At 36.8% G+C, this 17,536-nt stretch overlaps 1 protein-coding gene across 5 annotated transcripts in view; it reads right to left on the bottom strand.

The window, feature by feature from the left end:
* LOC110026793 (adenylate kinase 5, chloroplastic-like) overlaps positions 1-17,536 on the bottom strand; it is a 139,729-nt gene that overhangs the window by 75,755 nt on the left and 46,438 nt on the right. For all 5 annotated transcript variants that reach the window (XM_020727928.1, XM_020727926.1, XM_020727925.1 and 2 more), the window contains 5 exons: positions 9,150-9,185; positions 8,962-9,042; positions 8,502-8,640; positions 3,762-3,841; positions 3,612-3,677 (listed from right to left, as the gene is read on the bottom strand). In XM_020727928.1, the coding sequence (XP_020583587.1) occupies positions 3,612-3,677; positions 3,762-3,841; positions 8,502-8,640; positions 8,962-9,042; positions 9,150-9,185 (402 nt within the window). The remainder of the gene's footprint in view (positions 1-3,611; positions 3,678-3,761; positions 3,842-8,501; positions 8,641-8,961; positions 9,043-9,149; positions 9,186-17,536) is intronic.

The raw sequence follows: 17,536 nt of genomic DNA, 5'->3' as shown, positions 1-17,536 counted from the left end.
ACAATAGGATATGGTATCCTTCACCGACATAAGTCTAGCGGTAGTCGGCTTGAACCTCCTCAGGTTGTTGGCAGTCCTATGCCCGGTAGCGTAATCGACCCGTTGACAACCAAAATTAAAAAAAAGAGAAAAAAAATAAGTTTTGATAAATTACTTTCAAACAAAATATACTTCTCCACGAAACAAAATGGATAACTCTTCTTTGCATGCTTAAGAAGTTGTGTGTATGTCAAAAACATAAATTTTAAAAATACATTTTAAACTTGGTTGTCCACCTGACGAATAGCTGTTTAGGCTGGGAAATAGCCCCTAAGTGAGGTTCAAGACACACTTCTAGACGAGTGACGGGTTCTATACATTCGGGTGACCGAGTAGCCTTCGTGGTCCCTCGAGAATAAATATAGCTGAGCCTAGTCCCATACGAGTGCTTGCGGTTCCCCTCACTTGAAATTTTCTTTTACTTTATCGAAGTTTTGGGACGAGACACTCGTGTTAATTTTTTTTCTTTTTTTCCTTTCCCCATGAGTTTTTTTCGTCGAGTCTTTCGAGTTTTTTCACTTTTCCTCGGATTTCCTGGATAACGTTTTCTTCCAGACTTTTTTTTTTTTTGAGATGTATTTAGGTTTGCTATACTTAAGGGACAGCGGATGCATTTAGGCTTGCTATACTTAAGGAACATCGGATCTCACGGGCGTACAGATTTGCTTTACATTTTTCAGCATTTAATTTTTCTATTTCTACCTGCTACTGTTCTTTCTGTACAGCATGTTATAGTTGTTCTGTTTTTACCTGCTACTTTTCTTCCCTTTGGATTCCTTAAATAATTGTTCCTATTTTGAGTCATTCCCATTTGATTTTCCTATGTCCAACCGTGAAAACCTAAGCTTTGAAATCTTGAAAACAAAACCACCTGATCTTAATCGAGAGTTTTCTTAAATGACTTCCAGTTATTTAAGATATAATTAACTATAGGGGCTTGCCTCTATAGGGAACCAGGAACCCAGATAAAATAAACCTTATCTAAACCTTATCTAATCCTCGTATTAGGTAGGGGAACTTGTCGGCAAATAAAAATATTTCGCAGACTAAAACGGATGTCACAAATTCTTTAGTCTAGGTGATTGAATCCCTATTACAAGTGATATATTTATTCTTTGGGATAAATGTATTAATTGTAGTATTGTATTCAATTATCTAAATTATTTAAAAATGTGAGACTCGTTTGATCTCAGTTATTTTAAAAATTAAAATGTTCTTTCAAAAAGTTATATTTATATTTAAATTATTTTCAAAATCACAAAATCATCACCGTTTCCAAACTACGAAAGTTAAGTTGAACAATAAAACGGCCGACAACATGGTACCTCCATGCAATGTTTTCTGGATGCTCAGTCTTAAATGTTCAAACACTCGAATAATTTTTGGGTATATTCTCAAATACACCTAATATTACATGTTATTTAAATTCAAAAAAGTACACAGAGTGACATCATATGCTTTTTAAATATCTAAAAGTAAAATAGGACGGCGTACATGTGTCCTATTTCAAAACTAAACCAACAAAATTTGACTAGTACCAAAATTTGATATGAAATAACGATCAAGTTGGGAGATTGAATTTCTAAGTGATTAGCTATAACAGTGAAATTGAAAGGTTCCATTTCATTAATGATATGATTGGCTATATATAGTTATATGGTTCTACATTCCTATAGTTAAATAGTCAGGTAGTTATATATATATGAAGAGAGAAATGAGAAAAGTACCAAAATACTCCCGACTTTTTGCAAAGAGCCATGTTAGACCCAGAGTGGGAACTATTTTCAGCCCATGTTAACAGAAAATGGAGACCAATTTGACACTTTTATAGATTTGAGACTAAAATGGCCCCATATAAATAGTCAGGGGAATATTGTAATACTTTACTCGTTAAAAATTGTAAAGCACTTGCTTATCCTTTGTCTCGATACATTACTGATTAAGCATACACTAGAAAAGAGAGAAATCCAAGACAGATCTCCTTGGTGTTTTGTATGTTTGCATACAAATAAGAATACACCACATTTGTAGTTAAAGACGTCAACAAATTATTACCTTGAGCTTAACAATACAAAATAAATGTGAAATCAGATAAAGACAATTAGCAAAGCTAAACTGCTGACATCAGACAAGAAGATGTAAATTCCAACTTAAAACCATTTCAAAATACAGTTGACAAGTTATTCCAGATCAAAATTGAACAAAAAGAAAGTTGAGGGAACATATATACGTAATAACATAACGTCTAAGTTATACAAAGCTAGAATGTCAACATGCTTTTTTTTTTCTGTTAAGTGTGAAGTGCAAACCAAGAAGACTTTAGTTAACTGAAATGCACATCTTAGAAAACATTACACGGTAATACTATTTAAAACTATTTATACAAATCAAATTTGTGAAATGACCTATGATTTTTTTAGTCAATAATTAACATAGAAAATTATTGCACTACAAATTTGTCAGTTAACTTTGGAGAGCATCTTGTAGACATGGAATGTAAATGAAAAACCATGAAAGGCAAAGACAATGTAGCACGGCAAAGAGACACCCAAAAAACAAATTGAATAAATTCAAGTTGACTGAGAGTTGCGAAATAGAAATTAAATGAATCTAATGATTCAAAAATTGAAGGAGAAATAATTGACGACAAAAATGAAAATTGGAAAGTTGATACTGAAAATCCTGGAAAATCAACCAATAAGAATATCAAAAGAAGACTTGTTGAAAAATTAGCGAGTCATCAATTGACCCAATCACATAAGATGTTGAGAGGAAAATAATGTTCTAGATTCTTTTTAATAATTTATCGCCACTAGCTCCCTTTCTGATAATATCTTCTTATTAAAGTGTCAACAAAATGGTGTTACAAGTTCCTGTCTCATAATATCACAATTGTTTGTACGGAGAAGAGTCGCTGGGCTGGCAAAAATGAGAGAACAAGAGTGAGATGAGAGACCAAGAGAAGAAAAAGAAGAATCATGACAATGAGGACAAGCATCATCATGAATTTGAGATCTAAATTGGGAACCAGAGACACTGAATCCTTGTAACAGTGGAGCAATGAGTGGAGATTTAAATATTGCATTCTAACATTTAAAGTGTGGGTGCATAAAAATGATGAAGCGAACACTCATAGAGCTTTACAAAAATGTAGGTTGTAATGTATTGCTCCAAAAGCTCTCTTAAAAGCACAATTTCATTCATATTGAGGCAACAGATTTCTAACAGACTATGCAAGAAAAATTAGAAAGAATATGCACAGTACATCAGAACACAATCACACTTCGCAACAGTTCCCTTGAGATTAATCTAGGACTTCCATTTTTTCTTTCGGAACTGTAACTTCTGTTTTAGATACATCAAACGAGATCACGATTTATCAAAAAACTGTTGGAATGAAACTCAAGCTTGAAAATCCCGCAATATACTAAGCTGAAGGAACGCTTGTATTTATTGCAGTTTTGAACCTTAAAACATTAATAACTGTACTCATCAAAGGGAAACACACCAAATTCGATCTCTCTTTAATTTTCCATTGTAAGATAGAATAAAATAATGGATCAAGTACCAACCTTAAGGCGGGGATTTATAAGAATCACCGGGCACTGACCAGCTGCATCTGTCATAGCCTGTAAATCCTACACTTTCAGAACAACGTCACCAACATTAGTTCAAGCGCTGGAATAGATACATAAGAAATTCTTTCATTTGCCAGTTCATACATTTATAATGCAGTTACCAACCGCATTTTGTGGAGAGACTAATATATATATATCAACTTGCTCATCTATCTCTTTGGCACCTGTCATAAAAAAACCATGCTTGCTCAGTATTGGTCAAATTAAAAAAATCTATATAATAAAGAATACACCATATACATTTACTTATCATTCAAATTTTACAAAAAAAAAATAAAAAAAATAATCTTTTGATTAAAAATATTAATAATCCAAACTTCGAGATATCTACATGTTCTCAAAACCTCAATTGACTACACTAATTGAATCCACAGCTAATATAATCAAGAAACTGACAACAACAAAAACAAACCTTCATCCCACTAAGTGGGGTCGGCTACATGAATCCTTTTTCTTCATTGTGTGCTTTTGAGTGTCATATTTTCATTTAATTCTATTAAATTAAGATAATTTTTTATACAATATGCCAAGTTTTTTTGGGTGTAACTCTACTTTTCTTAACATAAGTCGAATCTAAAACATCTACTCTCCTAATCAGATGATCAGATGGCCGACGTTTAATATTACCAAACCATCTACGGCAAATCTTTCTAATTTTGTCCACCACTCGAGCTACAACAACCCTATCACGGATATATTCATTTCGCATTTTGTCTCTTAAGTGTAAATTCACTCATCGACCTAAGCATTCTCATCTCGACAACACTTAGTTTTATGTTTCTCTTTTAGAGGCCAACATTCAGCGACATAGAGCATTGCAGGTCTCACTGTCATCTTATAAAATTTTCCTTTCAGTTTAAACAGTATTTTTCTATCACACAATAGGCACGAAGCATTCCTCCATTTCAACCAACCAACTTAAATTCTCTTAATAACATCCCCATCTATAACCTTAATGAAAATAAATCTTCACCAAAAATTTGTGCTGCAAAACCCCTCATAATTTAACAGAAGCAATGGATGCAAAAATGCTGTGAAACTTCTGGGATGGGAGATCAAGTAAAAGATTTCACAAGACCAAGTAATCATTTATATTCTCAAATATGAATGCAGAAATATCTATGTTTAAAGTTGGAGAGATTGATTAAAAGAGATGGACTACAAAGACTATATGGAACTGTTAAAGTATTGTTACATATTGATAAGAGTACTCAAGTCTACTCTTCAAGACAGGTGCTCATGGAAGGCACTATTAATGCAATGTGGGATTGCATCTAATATCGAAGTAACCCTAAAATAAACAAATATGATTATTATTGCTGAAATTTAGAAAAAAAACACAAGGATTCATAAAATTGAAAATAAAATGATAGGAATATAAACGGGACTGCGAGGGCAAAGTGATGAACTCCAACTGGAAAACAGGTGTGAAGGATGGTTTGAGAGTCCATGACAGCAAGTGGAGGGCAGGGAGGATGCGGCGGCAGGCGTAGGAGCAGGCTTCACAGCAGCAGAGAAGGCGTTGGATACCTTGGCGGCAGCAGGAAAGGCAAAGGCAGGGATTGCGGTAGTAGGGAATGTGCAGGAAGGTTGGCCGACAGCAGAGGAAGGCACAAGAGGCAGGGCGGCAGCAGGAGAGAAGCAGAAGGCTGAGCGGCAGTAGGGGAAGGAGCAGGAAGGCAGCTCGGCAGCAAGGAAGAAGAAATATGGCATGAGATTAACGAGATAACCACTACCTCGGAGCAGGAAACAACCGGAGCACAACTGTTCTCGGATAGAGCCCTAATAAGGGAGGAGACGCCTTAAGGCAAAAACACTTTAAATCAACAACGCCAAATTGAGCCCTAAAACACTCAAACAACGTATATATAGAGCAAAAGGGAGAGGACAAGGGGGGAAAGAGGGTGGTAGTTACCGCCACTTGATACATCTGTTCGGTCCAGCATCCTGCTGGACAGCGACACTTACTGAATCACTTGGGCCTGTTTAGCCATGTCAAGCCCCTCGTCGGTCTCCTAGGGTTGAAGTAGCTCTGAGTTCATCCATAAAAACTTCGGGGCCTTCATAGTATAGTGTGAGATCTGTAACATTAAATGCAGCAAAAATAGTGTAGTCCCCTAACAATTTGATCTTGTAAGAATTATCATTCAGCCTCTGAAAGGACCATTTGCTCTAGGCTTAAGTTTTCTAAATGCTCCTAATGGGAATCTCTATTTCTTCAGTCAGATCCACATTAGATCTCCTTCCTTGAAAGTCACCTTTTTCTTGTTTTGTTCGCCTGTGCTTGGTATTTGTGATCCTGCTTAATGATCTCTTTTCTGACTTCCTCAAGGATTTTTTGAATCTCGTACTCCCATTCCTCAGCATCCTCACTAATATCTGACATCTGCATAAGCGCACCAATTCGAGTGGGATGAGGCGTTGCGCCAGTACATGATCTCCAATAGGGTGCGACCCGTAGTCAGAATAACAAATTTGTTGTATGCGAACTCGGCTTGAGCGGCACATGGCCGCGATTTTTGTTGGATCCATTTGAATGTCTGCATTAGAAATGATATAACCCAAAAAGCATATCCGGTTTGTCATGAAGTGACACTTTTTGAAATGAGTGTATAGTTTCTTTGCTCGCAATACCTCAAACACCGCCCTTAAGTGTTGTAAGTGTTCCTCAGATCGATTGTACACCAAAATGTTCTTAAAGTAGATCACCATAAATTTTTCAATGTGAGTCTGAAATACCTGATTCATGAACCTCATAAAAGTTTTAGGCACGTTTAACAAGTCGAAGGGCATATAACTGCTCACTCGTATAAACCATCTCATGTTTTGAAAGTGGTCTTCCACTCATCAACTGGCCTCATCCGGATCTGGTGATACCCACTGCATAAGTAGATCTTGAAAATGAAGATGGCTCTGTGTAACTGGTCTAACAGATTGTCCAAGCGAGGTATGTGAAACCAGTACTTGATGGTAATCTTGTTGATGACCCCGTTGTCAATGCACATCCACTACGAACCATCATTCTTGGGTACCACTAGGGCGGGGACAGCACATTGACCAGCACTCTCTCTGACGAACTCTCTTGCAATGAAATCTAGTACTTGTCATTGTAACTCGTACTTTGCAGGTCTCCATCAGTATGCAGGCCGATTCAACAATATTGATCCTAGTATGAGATATAAGTTGAATGTCCCTCAGTGACGTTAATCTCTCTGGAAGACTGTCGGTCATCACATCCGAGAAGTCCTGTAATAGTGGTTGTAATGTTGTTGGTATCTCATTCTCCTCCTCAGTTCCTCTAGTAGGACAGTGCCACTAGAGCATCCCAAGCTGACTGCATGAACGCCTCCTCTTTGTCACCTATAACACTTGCATCCTTAACAGATAACAACACGATGTGTTTCCCATCCTTCTTAAAAGAGTAAGTATTCTTGAAGCCACCATGTTGAGCCTTGTGGTTGAACTGCCAAGGCCTCCCCAACAGAATATGGCATGCGCCCATCGAAACTATATTGCAGCACACGTGCTCCTACAATCGATCCACAATTGAGAATTCGACCAAGCATTGTTGATCCACACATATCTCATTTCCCTTCTTCAACCAGATAAGGGAATAAGTCTAGGGATGTTTCTGCGTGACCAGTTCAAATTTCTTCACCATAACGTGGACACCACATTTTCACAACTCCCATTATCGATGAACTTTCCCTTTACCGTACATTTAGTGTTAAAGATATTGTGCCTCAACCATGACTGATCTCACTCCAGCTTTGATTGCAGAAATCTCAATATGACTAATGATTCTACCTCGTCGCCTTGGAGCTGAAGTTCTTCCTCTGGACTATTCTCTGACTCCTTGTCCTCCAACTCCTCGACGTGCCCTAATCTGTGAATGTGACAACTTGACTTATGGGACAGTTGGAGGCCATGTCTGTAGCTGTGACACCTGGAAAACCTCCCAACAATTATTGTACTAGAAGAGTTGCCCTTTTCCAGCTTCTTTCCACTCTGATCTGTCTATTTACACTCTTGTTCTATCTCGTCAAATCCTCCAGGGGTACCATTGTTGGTCGGGTAGCTGTAGGTGCTTGGCTGGCTGAAGGCTGCTACCTAAATGCAGATTGTTGCCTGCCTTGTTTTTATTGTCTTTCCACCTTTAAGGCTAAAGTTTGAACATCCTCTAACGACCAATATGAATGTAACTGCAGCTTCAAGCCCCCCAAGTTCCGAGCTATAGTGTATTTCTTTAGCTCGACCAACTCGCGTTTCATCCGCAACTATCCGAACTGTGTTGTGAACTACTCAACTGAAAGGTCTCTATGTTGCAGGTGGAGTCTCGGAAACATTCCTAGCAATAATGAGGTGGAAGATAATTCCTCTGCATTGCTTTCATCATCTTTTTCCACTTGGTAATCTTATCATTGCTTTCTCTTTTCCTCTATATCTATAATTTTTCAACCACAAAGGCATTTTTTTCAACTTTATGATTTCTAATTTCACCCGCTTATCCTCTGGCACCTCCTTAAATTCGAAGATTCGCTCAGCAGATTGCAGCCAGCAATAAACTCAACTGGATTCATATGTCCAAATTCTGGTAGATCCATTTTGATGTCGAAGTCACTATATCCTCTATATGTAGGCTCCTCTCTCGACCTCCTCTAAGTTCTTTAACCAAGCATCAAAGAGCTACCATGACATTCCAAACTACATTGACACTCCAAAGATAGCTATTTCATAAGGTATAATAACTAGATAGATGTTGATATGAATGATTAAAAATAGTGAAATTAATATTACAAACATAAATTTCGTTTAGATGCAGACCTATTGAACCAATTGTAATGAACGTATCTTTAGCACCATACTTCCCCCAATCCATAAATTCTAAAATTCTTCTGCTTCCAGCAAGCTGCAGTGGCATCCCAGCAAGTGCACCTTCTCCCATAGATCCCTGAACACAGACCTGCAAAAAGTAGCAAAAATGGTACACCTTTAATCACCAACAAAACATTTCCTTACCCATAATTCAAAAACGAGTGAACTGCCAAAATAGTCCCCTAATTATTTACTGGGGACATTTTAACCTTAGAGTTTATAGAAATGCTAAATTAGTCTCCAGACTCTTTTAATGGGGCCTAAAATACTCCTCACTTGGGACTACCCATATTAAAAGAGCAAGGGGACTAAATTTATATTTTTGTAAATTTAGAGACCAAAATGACACCCTACGAAGAGTCAATGGATCATTTTGACACCCTTCTCATTTAAAAACAGAACCACATACCTTCACATGCTTCCCATCATCAGCAAATGAAAGAGCCAGCGTTCGCACCAGTTCCATTAGGGTGCCAATCCGATAAACATCCTGAATATGTCAAGGCTTAATGAGTTTCTTAGGCTTAACATAAAAATTTCTCAATTGGTCCACTGTGTACTAGAATATAGTGGCAGAAATAGGAATGAACACCTCACCATTTCGGGGTTGAGCTCCGGAATGTTGATCTCCACCTGCAAGTTAGTAATTTAGATAAATTACTACCCAAGTAAAATTCTATTTATCAAAACGAATGTACAAGATAAATATATTTAAGAGTCTCTGCAATAAAGTTGGATGCAAATGAGGCACACCATTGAAAGTGTGCAGTTAGGGATAAAGCGTTGAGAGAGAGAAAACAGAGTATACAATGGCTTTATCTAGATATCCTTATAAAAAATAGTATGGGAAAATTGATAAGAGTTAAACACAAAGTAACAAGAAGTGGCATGGGATTCCATTTCAAAATAGGGGTTTTTCTTTTGTTCTTTTTTTTTTTTAATTTCAGTATAAATGAAACAAAAAATAAAAAACAGATTGTATAAGTCAAATCATATTAATCTAATTCATCTAATGACTATCATATAATTATCTATATCTTATATATTAAGCTGACATGAGAGAGAACTTCTCAATTGAAATATTTCAAATCCATAAGTAACAAGAGGCTCTATGACGTGAGGGTTGGGGGAGACTCAAAACGGTTTGGTCAAGGTTGAGGGAGGGCCGGTTGGCCCTCTCTAGGCCTAGGGTTGCTGCCCAATTCGAGTGGGGCCAACTCTTAGTAGTAGTAAGTCTATTTAAGTGTTTCTTTGATGTTTAGGATTTAGTTTGTTATTGATTTGAGATTTTAGAGTCGTTAGCTCCTATTTTCCCATTTCAGAGCTCAATCCAAGGGTTTCAAATGGTGTTTCGGCTATACCTTGGTCTTCAGATGGTGTTTATGCTTCCTATACTTTTCCCCCATCTTTTCGCGCATTGCTCCTTGACACGGGCGACTCTCGCTTTCAAAATGGGCGCAGAACTTTCTGCGACTGAAAAAGAAAAACGCATCTCGTGTGTTACACGGACTGAATCGATCAAGATTTTCTCCCTTTTGAGGAGTCAGTTGGTTCTCTTGGGCCACTCCTAGTTATCTTATTATTATATATTCACTTTCGTGATTTTTAGAGTTAAGTTTTTTAGTGCTTTTGTTCGAGACAGTCACAACATTTTTGTTTCACATCTAGGGTTATATCTAATGGTTCGAATGGTGGCTCCAGCCGTATCTCGCTCATGAGATGGTGATAATCTTCAATATACCCTTCCACATTCTCCCCATGTCGCTCCCGACCACCCTTCATTACATTCGCCACCTCTAACAACAACTCGTTGTTGTTTTCACTACAGTATTCCCATTCCAGCTGTCTGTCCTTGTTGTCGTTGCCTCAGACAATTGTCCTCTTACTGTCTTGCAATCCCCCACATCCATTGTTGTTGTCACCGCCCAGAACAACCACTATCCGTTGTTTCCCTTGTCCAATCTTCGTTCTCGCTGCCACCGTCCAGGACAGCAACCAAACTTACTGTTTCTGCAGGTTCGCACATTCCTCTTGCAACCACAAACACCTCTTTGTTGCTGCTGATACACAAAAAATATATGCATTTTGTAAACTCCATACTTTATACTCATGTAAACTCATACTTTATACTCATTTTTTGTGATATTACACTTTAAAAGAAGATATTTTTCATGTTTTATTGCAGGTTGTTGATTTTTTGGACTTTGAACAAAAATGAAGCAAAAATGATAGAATTTGGAGTCAAAAAAAAAAATTTGAAGAAATGCTCAGCACCCTCAGCACCAGCCGGGGCTCCGACGGCGCCGTTTGACAGTGGGCGCGGTCTAATTAAATGACCACTGGCGCCGACAGTGTCAGTGTCAGTGCAGGCCCTATTTCTAGAAGATTTGATGAATTTGGACGCTTTCTGAAGAGTTTTTAGATGCACCTATTGCAAAACCGACCTTATGATCTATTTAGAGCTGAAATTGATCAGAAAAGGCCCCCCTCCGCGCCCTTCGCACCAACCACTTTCCACTTTCTTCCACGCACACCTACATTCCACACCATTAGTTTGTTATTGTCTTTATAGTTTTGAGTTTTTGTGGTAAGTTTAAGTGTTAATTCTTCTCTAAGTGTGTTGGAGAGGGAGAGAAATGAGAAATTTTTTCTTTCTTTTACATTTCCTAAGAGACATTTCCTAAGAGAAACATTTCCTAAGAGAAACTACAAGGGATTTGCTTTGAGAAAGAGTTTCAGATAAGTGTTGTTTGTTTATTATTATTGTATGAACTTTCTTTTATATATGAAATTTGTGTTTTATTGTATTTTTCTCATTAAGTCAGAGTAGTTTCTTTTATCTTTCTGCCTACTCTGAGATATGGTGAAATGAAGAGATAATTTGGATGTGCCAATATTAAAATATAAAATAAATTGTGATGATTTTCCAACTCCGTTCTTAATTTACTTTTTGATCGGACCAATTTAATCTGGCCAATTGATTTGTTAAAATATGTTGTGAAACATATGATCCGGAAAATAGAGTATGAGCGTATGAGTTCTACAACAGAGTGAGAATCGCATTTAATTCCATGAAGGAATATTTCGTTCATGAAATTGAGTGCAAATAAATAGGAAAATATACATTGTTGGGTGTAGAATTGAAGATTTAGGGTGACAAACTAACTAAATCCCCAATTCGATCTTAGTGTTTAAGAACTAAAGCGAGAGTTAGCCTTCAGATGAAGGGAAGTGGGAGCTCTGGAGTGGGAGCAAATATCCTTCTAGCCTAGCCACGGATTTAGGGATTAAGTCTGAGATTAGTTAATAATTTTCTATAACACTGAATCAGGGTAGAAAATTAAAATTGTTCCTATTTGACACAATATATATTTAAACCATTTATTTCATCATATTTCACCAAAAATTAATTGTAGTGGGAAAAATGCATTTCCATATTAGAAAACTTCATGACATAAACATAGTTTAGTAGTTACTGTTTTAAACTTTTCATTTAAATTTTGCTAGTAATGAATAATTTAGTTCTGATAGTATCTCAAACGTTCAAAATTAGTGACAGTAATTTCGTTTTATTTCTGTGAATTTCCTAATTAATTTATCATTTCAAATTTAAACCTTCATCGTGGGATCGATATTTAGGACTTAAATAGAAAGTCTTATATTACTTGATAATGATACGTATATTTGCGTAGAATCCCAATATTAAGTGCTTAATGTTATTATTCATAAAATACCACATCAAATTTTTGGTACCGTTGTAAAGCGGAGTCAACTTTATAAATTTTACACAACTATATTTTCTGGGATCAATTGCCACACTTTCCAAGCCATCAACCGCCCTTCGACACCTCTCACGAGTTCAACCCCTCACCGATCACCATCACCGCCCCGAGATCCACCATTTGAATTTGTATTGTCATTTGTTGCAAATTTTGATTTTTAGTATTTTTGGTTGTAAATTCTTATTTGAATTCAGCAATAATATTTGTTTCACACTGTTGTTTATTTAACTCTGGTATCACTATCACGTCCCCTTCATTGTTTATTTGTTGCTGCTACCCAAGAAATAAGAAACTTGTTGCTTCCTATGTCAAACCTACTTCCTCCACCCAAGGAAAGCAGCTGTCTTGTTGTCCTTCCCGTCCTTCTTGTTGTTGCCCCCCAAAACAGCCTTCTTATGATTGTACCTGCTTGCCCCCTTGCTATCGCCACCCGAACCACCAGCCCCATGGTTGTTCTAGCCCACGTACTTGTTGTTGCTACCCTGGACATGCATATGAAGCCTGATTGGTAGAAACAAGGAGCAACCCACGAGAGCTTCTAGCGTGGTGCACCAGCGTCTGAACAACACCCCATGGCTACAAATAAAGAGCGCATTTCATCCTTGTCGCGCATTTCAACATCGCCCCTTTGTCGCATTCAAGTCACCAATGCGCCCGGTTCTAGAGAGCGTGACACTTCCGCGCTCTAACGTGCCAGGTGTATTTCTCTCTTTTGATTCGGTTTAAAGCTTTTGCTTCAAGCGATGAAGGTTAGGACTCTCGGGTGCAGTGTTTCGATAAGGTTGCATGAAACAAAGAGGAGTTCAGGATTTTAGCGTGCAATTTCTCTCGTGAGATCGAAAGGAAGGGTTTCAAGCAAAATCCTGTAAGTTCCATTGATTGTAAAGAAATGATCTAAGAGTATTTCTGTACATTTTTTGTTCTTCATAGTGAAAATTTAATGGTGGTATGGCTCAATGATGTTTTCCCATTCTAGGCCTTTTCACGTTAAATTCTCATGTGGTTTTTTCAGGAATTGTTTTGATGTGCTTCTATTTGATTTTTTTGTTATGAATTTCTTGAATTGATTTGATCCTATTCCGATGTGTGGTTTTGATATTTAATTAATTAAAGCAAACAAGTGGTATTAGAGTAGAGATTCTTTGATTCGAGAGAGAGCAATGGCCGATGAAATAAGCTACAAACTGGAGAAGTTCAATGGGTCGAATTTCTCATTCTGGAGGATACAAGTGGAGATTTTTTTATATCAGAAAAAACTATATCTACCATTATAAAGAATTACCAAGAAGTCTGAGTCTTTAGCTATAGAAGAATGAGAGGTGTTGGATCGAACAACTCTAGGTTTGATATGTTTATCACTTTCTTCATCATTTACATTCAATATAGTGAATGAGAAAAACTACGTTAAATCTCATGATATTACTGACAAAGATGTATGAAAATACTCTGCTTCTAATAAGATTTTTTCTAAAGATGGTGGAAGGTAGTTCAATGGTAGAACATCTGAACAATTTTAACACTATAATAAATCAGTTGTGTTATGCAAAAATCAAATTTGATGATGACATTAGAGCATTGTTAATTCTGCCTTCATTGTGGGATAGCTAGAATGATTTTGGTTATGGCTATAAATTTTCTGAAAATATGAAGTTGAACTTCGATGATATCAAGAAGTTGGTGCTAAACGAAGTAGTTCTTAAAAAGACAACAGATGATATATCTTCAAGTTCTGCGTTAAATATGAAAAATCGAGAAAGGAGACTAAACAGAAATATAGATAGAGATAGATTCAAGTCCAGATTATGAATTCTTGGTCAAACACAATAAATGATAGAGGAGAATATTGAAATTGTGGAAAGAAAATATATTTCAAGAAGAACGACAAAGCTCAAAGGAATGCTGGTAGTGGAAAATAAAAAAGGAATCTCTAAAAATGTCTCCATAGTCAAAATTCAGGGTGACTCTCTGGTGTTATCCATAGTCATCACTAAATCTGGGATAGTAGATTCAGGTGCCGCATTTCACTCAAGCCCTAATAAAGTATTCAAAAATTACACTCAAAATGATCAAGGGAAGGTTTATCTGAGAGACAGCACGGTCTGCAATGTATTACCAAAGAATGATGTGGATATCAAGTCGTCAAATGAAATGACTTCAAAGCTTACTAAAGATAGACATGTTCCATGTCTAAAGAAAAATCTCATCTCTATGAGCCATCTGAAAAAGTAAGAATTTGTGACTACTTTCACAGGTGATTCTTGAAATGTGACAAGAAGGGCAATGGTAATGGTCCGAAGCAATATTGTAGGCACACTTTACTAGATCAATGAAATGGCACATTTCATTGATGTGGCTAGAACCAAGATGGATGCAATTCTGTGACATCGTAGGCTTAGTCATATGAGCAAAAAAGGTATGAAGTTTCAACCTTCTAAGAATAAGCTTTAGTTGAAATCTGTATATTTGAATTTCTGTGAAGATTGTATATATGACAAGCAGAAGAAAGTTTCTCTCTAAAGGTGGATCAGTGGTTAAGTGAAATAAGAATTAGTGCACACTAATGTGTGTGGTCTTAATCCAATTTAGTCTATTATAGGTTCTCACTACTTTGTCACTTTTATTGATGAGTTTACTTCTTAAAACAATAATATGAAGTATTTGAAGTGTTTAAGAGGTCGAAAGTTATGGTAGAAGATGAGACAAACTTGGTGTCTCAGATCAAATAAAGGGAGTATCACGATCAGAAGCTCAAAAATTTCTGTGCTAAAAAAAGAATCAGGCATGACTTCATTGCCCTAAGAACTCTAAAGCAAAATGAAATAGCTAAGCACATGAATAAAACAATCACGAAGCGTTGCAGGAGCAAGAGGCTGCATACAGGCTTTGCCAAAATAATTTTCGATTGAAACATTAAACACTACTATTTATCTGATTATTTTTTGTTTATTAGTACCTCTGAATGAGACTTACCTAAAAAAACCTGGAGTAACGAGAAGGTAAATTTGTCTCATTTAAAAATATTTGGGTGCTTTGCATACGTACATTTCGATGGAGGGTACAGGAGTAAGCTTGACTTAAAATATGTTAAGTGCATCTTCATTAGATACAACTTCGATGAGTTCGGATACAAGTTCTGGGATCTTGACGGCCTATTCTAGTCCCTGGAAGCAGCTTGCAGTGTCATTAGCCATTTTCTCCCTTTCTCGATGTCTCGTAGCTTAGTTAACCGCTCCTTCATCTGTCGATTAAGCTCTACTCTCTTTCTAGATTTTTCTAGAGAAAGAGCAGATCACTCTACAAAGGATCAGTCTCACGCCCACTTAGTAAACTTCCATTCATATGAATCTTATCCACGCACCTCTCATGAAAGTGCAATGCTTTCTCTGTTGTCGAAGTGGTAGAAGTCGTGTAGCAAGGAATCGGTCTTTCGGGAGGGCCTGTAGTTTCCTGACCGCGACTTTATATATGCTTAAAAATATAAGATAAATATGGACGTAATAAATATTCAATAATTGTAAAGTCACACTTATCAACGCAAGTATACGTATCACTCAAATAATATAGGGCTCTAATGGAGTCCTAGATATCGATCCCACAGGGAGTAAGTTTAGAACTATCAACTAAGATTTTAGAAAAACAATACTTTAATCACAACAACGAAGTTCAATTTGCTTACCTGTCACTAATATGCAATTGAAATAAATATGTAATTTTAATAACTATTAAATAACTAAATATACTAATGAAGGTACGAATATGATATTCAATATATTAGAAAACATCCTTCTCCTTGTAAAGAAATTATAGTGAATGGATAAAGTGAATCAGTTCAAATTATATTGTGTCAAATAGAAGCATACATATTCTTTAGCCTTTGGTCTAGGTATAAAAAACATTGACTAATCCTACACTTGTTTACTAAATCTGCGGCTAGGCTAGGAGGATACAAGCTCTCACTTCGGAGCTCCCACGTTCCCCTCGCCTAAGGGCTAACATCAACACTTCAGCACCCAAACGATATGACCGAATTTGGGATTTTAGTCTGTCACTCTAAAATCTCCAATTCTACGCCCGATAATATTATTTCTCTATTTATTTGCACCCCACTTCCTTTGACCTCCCTTCCAAGGGCTTTGACCTCCCTGAATCTTGGATGTAATATTCACATTAGTTGTAAAACTCAACATATTTTAGCAAATTAATTGGTCAGATTGGAAGCAAATTAAGATCGAAGTGAAAAGACCATCACATCACAATTACTTTAACATTTTCATGGATCAACCAATTTAAATCACCATTTCACAAATCTCAAGTCAAGGAGAAAGACAGAGAAAACTACTCAGATCTCATGGGGAAAACACAACAAAACTCAAAATTCATATATAAAATCAAAGTCATACAAACTACAACAATAAATAAATTTATCTATAATTTCTCCCCAAGAAAACTCCTCGAAGCCCCTCTGAATCTCTTCCTTTCTTTACAGCACACATAATTCTTCTTTGAAGCAGTAAGGAGAAAAAAATCTCTCACTTTTCCTCCACTCTTACAATCTCTTGAAGAATTCCTCACAATTTTTACACACTATTGGAGCATTTATAACCTCCAGGAACTCTCTCCAAAACTTCTAGGCTCTCCAGGCCTTCCAAGCTCTCTAATTTTCGGTCAAAACATTCTTTTAAAGTTGTGGATGAGCTTTTCCAAGAGTTGCCTAAGCATCCCTTCAAAATTTGTCTTTATCCAAAGCCTGATTGGTCATAACCGCCGCGCCGCCGTGTGCGGCCTCGAGGGCGCCGCCGGTGGACCTTCTTAATGAATTAATTCTGGAGTCTCGGGAAAATCTCGCCATCGGTGGGGTTGATGGCGATCGGTGGGGTTGATGGTGACGTCGGCGCCCTAGTTCAATTCTGCACATTTTGGTCTTTTTCAGTCCAAATTCGCTTCTTTTGCATCTTTTTGCTTCAATGACCCTAATTCATCGTTCCTGCAACAAAACATCAAAAATATCTTTCTTTAAAGTGTAATCATCAAAAACAGTATAGAATAGGTATGAAAATCTTAACATGTTTTCCTTTGATCAAAATCCCCCAAACTTAACTATTATTTGTTCTCAAGTAATTTTAGTACTATATAAAAGTTATGATCTATTGTAGCAAAGTTTTAATTCAGAAATACTATAAGTTTAATTTAAATAAATATCAT

This window comes from Phalaenopsis equestris, unplaced genomic scaffold, assembly GCF_001263595.1.
Source record: "Phalaenopsis equestris unplaced genomic scaffold, ASM126359v1 Scaffold000401, whole genome shotgun sequence".
In the NCBI taxonomy this organism is placed as follows: Eukaryota; Viridiplantae; Streptophyta; class Magnoliopsida; order Asparagales; family Orchidaceae; genus Phalaenopsis; species Phalaenopsis equestris.
The sequence above is the reverse complement of the archived record's forward strand: the minus strand, read 5'-3'. Positions and strand labels throughout refer to the sequence as shown.